Raw genomic sequence first — 4,545 nt, 5'->3', positions numbered from 1 at the left:
TAAATTTGTAAACATTTGAGGAAAGTTATTGTAATCTTATGGTGCTTTTCTTAGCTTATCATTTAGGTTTCGCTACTTACTGTATATTTTTCATCCGTTAAAATATATGTATAAATAAACTGGATTATATTTGAATTCTTAGACACTGCGACTGAATGTTTCCTAAATTATCTATTGTTAAAAGAAGTCAGTGTAACGTGTTTAAAAAAAAAAAAAATTCTATGCAAGAAAGAAAATGTTTTAAAATTGAACACAATGGTAAATTGACATATATGATAAATTTGTCACTGTATTCGTTTATTTTAGCTACTGACATTACATTTCTAATGTCTTGCACAACCTAAAAAGTTTGAGCATTATTTGATATTTGACCAATAAATTAACTTGGTTATGTTTTATAATGATTAGTGCAAAAATTGCGTAAAGTAAGAAGGGAAACCAACATTTTTGAGAGTATTTTACTTATAGTAATTGTTTTTCTTTGTTCTTGGTATTCTTTCATTTTATATTCCTTTATATTTTGTATATTTAAATAGTTAAAACAAGATAGTTACCGTTTTCTCATTTCATACTTGTGCGTTTTAACAAAAGATGGCAGAATAGTTTACTTTAACGATAATGACAGTAAATAAGAGGAATAAAATGAGTCGCAGAACATATTTTTAAATATCCACTAAATAATACTGTGGCATTTTTGATGTTTAATTTCTCGCTATGTTCGAATTTGGTTATTAAAACTAAACTTTTATTATTTTTATATTCGTGTTCGAAATTACAATTACAAAGATCGAAGCACGTTAAAATACGAGTATATTATACTGTGTTGCGTCAGCAGTCACATGACCGCCGTGACGCAACGTTTCTAGAACTATCATGTACTTTGTCGAATGTTCAAGGTCTTACTAGAAATAGGTTACGCTGGTATATAAAAGTAGGGAGATGTAATGTGTGTGTAGATAGTGAGTAATTGATCTGCGGTCGGAGTATTATTGACGTTCGTTGCTATAGCGTTTGTTTAGCGCGATTGTTGAGTGTATCGGTTAAGTTATATTCGGAAAGAATAAACCAGTTTTATTAAGTAAAGGCTTGTGTCGCGTAAGTTTCGTCGGTACGAAGTTACGGAAAATCAATTAACAACGGTGACGTAACCAATATTGACGGTATTCGAATCAATGACCCGCAGATTGCGAGTCGAGCGTCCTAACCACCAGTAGTAGTAGTAGTAGAGACCGCTACTGCTTTACTGTTGCTTAATAAGGGAATTTATGATTGGTGTAAAAATGAAAGGATGATTTTATGTTTTAATTTCTTTTTCTGATCAGTTATATAAGGTCCATTGTCGTCCAAATTTCATTTTAAACCTTTTATTACACCCACCTGTAATGCTGCTTGGGCGAACCCAAGGCCTAACTGTTTACAAACGACATTCGCCTCCAGAATTTCCCAGCCGTCCCCACACACTGTTCCCCATCCATTTCCTGGAACTTTAATTTCTACTCTTCCTTCCGATGGCGAGCGCCCTCCAGCGAGTCGAAGCAAAACATTTCTTGGGTCAAGCTACAAACAAGAATGAGTGTTTTTTAATGTAACATAGTGAACCCTAGAGTCAAAACTTCATTCTATAAGTAAAAAAAACAATTATAGCTAAAAAAAAACTTTATTTTATTAGTATTTCATCTTAGTTTTTCTTCTGGATAAAACATTTTAGTGGGCGGTCATTTTACCCAAAATTGCAGTTTACACTTTTTTCTGGGTAAGGCGTTGTAGCGCATCTTAATTTTGGGCTTACGCCCAAAGATACGGGAACGAATTTCAAACTGGAAGTGTTGAAAATGGGAGATGAAGTGGGGGTGGGTTGTTTTTTTATATGTATAGAAAATAGTGACTTTTTGTGCAATTCAGACTTTTTTAATGTTGATGATAAGATTATTTATAATTTGATAATAATTAAAATGTAACGAGAACAGCGGGACGCACCGGTTCAACATTTCTATCTCAGCATGGGGGGAGACTGCACCCACAAACCCTCCACTTCTCGCGTCCTTCATTATGTCCCCCCCCCCCACCACCAGTTGGACTTACAACGCTAGAAACTGGGTTTTGATGCCCGTTGTGGGCAGAGTACAGATAGCTCATTGTGTAGCTTTGTGCTTAACTTAATAAAAGCAAAACAAACCTTCTTTATGTTTTCTTTTCAGTCAAATATTTTGCACTTAATCGGTTTCCCAAGAAAATAGCGTAAACAAAAGCGTTGATAAAATAAGTGGCTTTTCTTATCGTTTTCAATTGTAGAAAAAGCTACAACTAAATGAAAGACAGTTTTGACGCACCAAAATGCAAACTCAACGAACTTAAAATGATTGCAATTAAACAGAGATTTAGTTTAACTATTAAAGTTTTTTTTCTCTTTAGCTTAAACGCAAGACCAAGGACTTTATTTTTTGTTTCACCAAATGCAGTTGTTTGAATGTATGTTGTCAATACCATAGTTCACATGTTTTAGATTTCTTTAAATATTTGTACACTAAAACCAGAGAAATATTTCTCTCTCGTGATGGCGACACACCCTCTTCCTGCGAATATGGGTTGATCGTGTTTGTGCAAAGCTACAGAAACACCTGCTACACTATCATATGAATCTGAAGCAGTCGATAATCAAAATGTTTTAGCACCCAGTTTGCGAGTCGAATAAACCGAGTTCGAGGGGATTGGCTGAGCTACACAGCTGTGTCATGAGTTCCGGTATTCAAGTTAGAACCAACAAAAACGTACCTCTGATAAAAGGCTCAAACTGTTACTCTCAAGAAACTACACTTTACTGCCAGAAGAACTCGTCTCTCAGTAGTGCTTGGCCACCAAGATTAGAAGTTTAGGGAATTGTCCGGAGGACTGTGTTTCTCTTTCATAAACTAGTAGAAGCGTGATTGACAGGTTACCGCAAGTAGTCATTTTACAGCAGCTTCGTTAAGCCTTCCTCGGTCATCTTTATTGACGGAACTCATGAACACCGCGGATAAAACGGCTTTATAGTGCTGAGAAACCAGACCTTGTGTGGTCGCTAACGTGTTTTGTGTGGAAATTCGAATACAAGTGTGAGTTTTACTGCCTCATAGCCCGGAAACTAGTGTAGAAAATGATGACAAACTTTGTTTGGGAATCAAACCACTCAAAATGTTTCCCTGACTTGCAGACTGGGTGTTTAAACTAGCGATTTTGTTATTGTTGTTGTTCTAAAAGAATGACGGAACAACTGATATGCAACCAAATTAAAAAGCTCACTAAACTGGGACTTTTAACTTTTCATCCGATATATCAATGACTTTTCCATGGTGGTGAAGTTTACCTTGACTGGGAGTTGTTGGAGGGCTATTTGATGGTGAAAAGACCTTGAAGACGATCCACCAGTTGGTACATCTCCTTTCTGACAGACGACGCCAGCGGCCTCTGTGTCTTTACAGTCGTGTATCTTCCATCCATCAAATGGACAATCCTCAAGTCGCCTCTCATACCCGGAGCAGTACAGGTTGTCCATCCAGATGAGCGCTAAAGTGCAAGTGCAAAGTTACGAGATTTAATCCACATAAAACTCTCACTGATTTTTCAATGAGGAATATATACATATATGCTTTTATGTTACGATATTTAATCCACATAAAACTCTTACTGATTTTTCAATGAGGAATATATACATATATGTTTTTATGTTGCGATATTTAATCCACATAAAACTCTTACTGATTTTTCAATGAGGAATATATACATATATGTTTTTATGTTACAAGATTTAATCCACATAAAACTCTTACTGATTTTTTAATGAGGAATATATACATATATGTTTTTATGTTACGAGATTTAATCCACATAAAACTCTTACTGACTTTTCAATGAGGAATATATACATATATGTTTTTATGTTACGATATTTAATCCACATAAAACTCTTACTGATTTTTTCAATGAGGAATATATACATATATGTTTTTATGTTACGATATTTAATCCACATAAAACTGTTACTGATTTTTCAATAAGGAATATATACATATATGTTTTTAGAACTACTCTCAATCAGCATAAAGATTTAGGACATTTTCACTGACATATATTTGGAGACATATGACAGATGTGTAACTACAAAATAAGTTTTAAAAACATGAAAACTCTTCACATTAACTGTTTTATTAGTGTAAAATCTTCACATTAACTGTTTTATTAGTGTAAAATCTTCACATTAACTGTTTTATTAGTGTGAAATCTACACATTAACTGTTTTATTAGTGTAAAATCTTCACATTAACTGTTTTATTAGTGTAAAATCTACACATTAACTGTTTTATTAGTGTAAAATCTACACATTAACTGTTTTATTAGTGTAAAATCTACACATTAACTGTTTTATTAGAGTAAAATCTACACATTAACTGTTTTATTAGAGAAAAATCTACACATTAACTGTTTTATTAGAGTAAAATCTTCCAGTAGAACACACTAGTTGAGGACAGCTATAAGGTTCAGTATCAGTAAATGTCAGTAGAACACACT

The 4,545-nt window shown here is 33.8% G+C and overlaps 1 protein-coding gene across 1 annotated transcript; it reads right to left on the bottom strand.

Annotated features, from left to right (window-relative positions):
- Positions 1 to 1,350: 1,350 nt before the first annotated feature.
- Positions 1,351 to 3,563, bottom strand: LOC111085050 (lysyl oxidase homolog 2B-like). Its single transcript, XM_022382086.1, has 2 exons — positions 3,344 to 3,563; positions 1,351 to 1,557 (listed from the first exon to the last, which is right to left on the bottom strand). Exons 1-2 carry the CDS (start codon positions 3,530 to 3,532, stop codon positions 1,351 to 1,353), a joined length of 396 nt encoding a protein of 131 aa, XP_022237794.1. The 5' UTR covers positions 3,533 to 3,563.
- Positions 3,564 to 4,545: the final 982 nt, after the last annotated feature.

The sequence above is a fragment of the Limulus polyphemus genome, unplaced genomic scaffold (genome assembly GCF_000517525.1).
Source record: "Limulus polyphemus unplaced genomic scaffold, Limulus_polyphemus-2.1.2 Scaffold215, whole genome shotgun sequence".
Lineage (NCBI taxonomy): Eukaryota > Metazoa > Arthropoda > Merostomata > Xiphosura > Limulidae > Limulus > Limulus polyphemus.
Note: the sequence above shows the minus strand (reverse complement) of the source record. Positions and strands in the feature narration are given on the sequence as shown.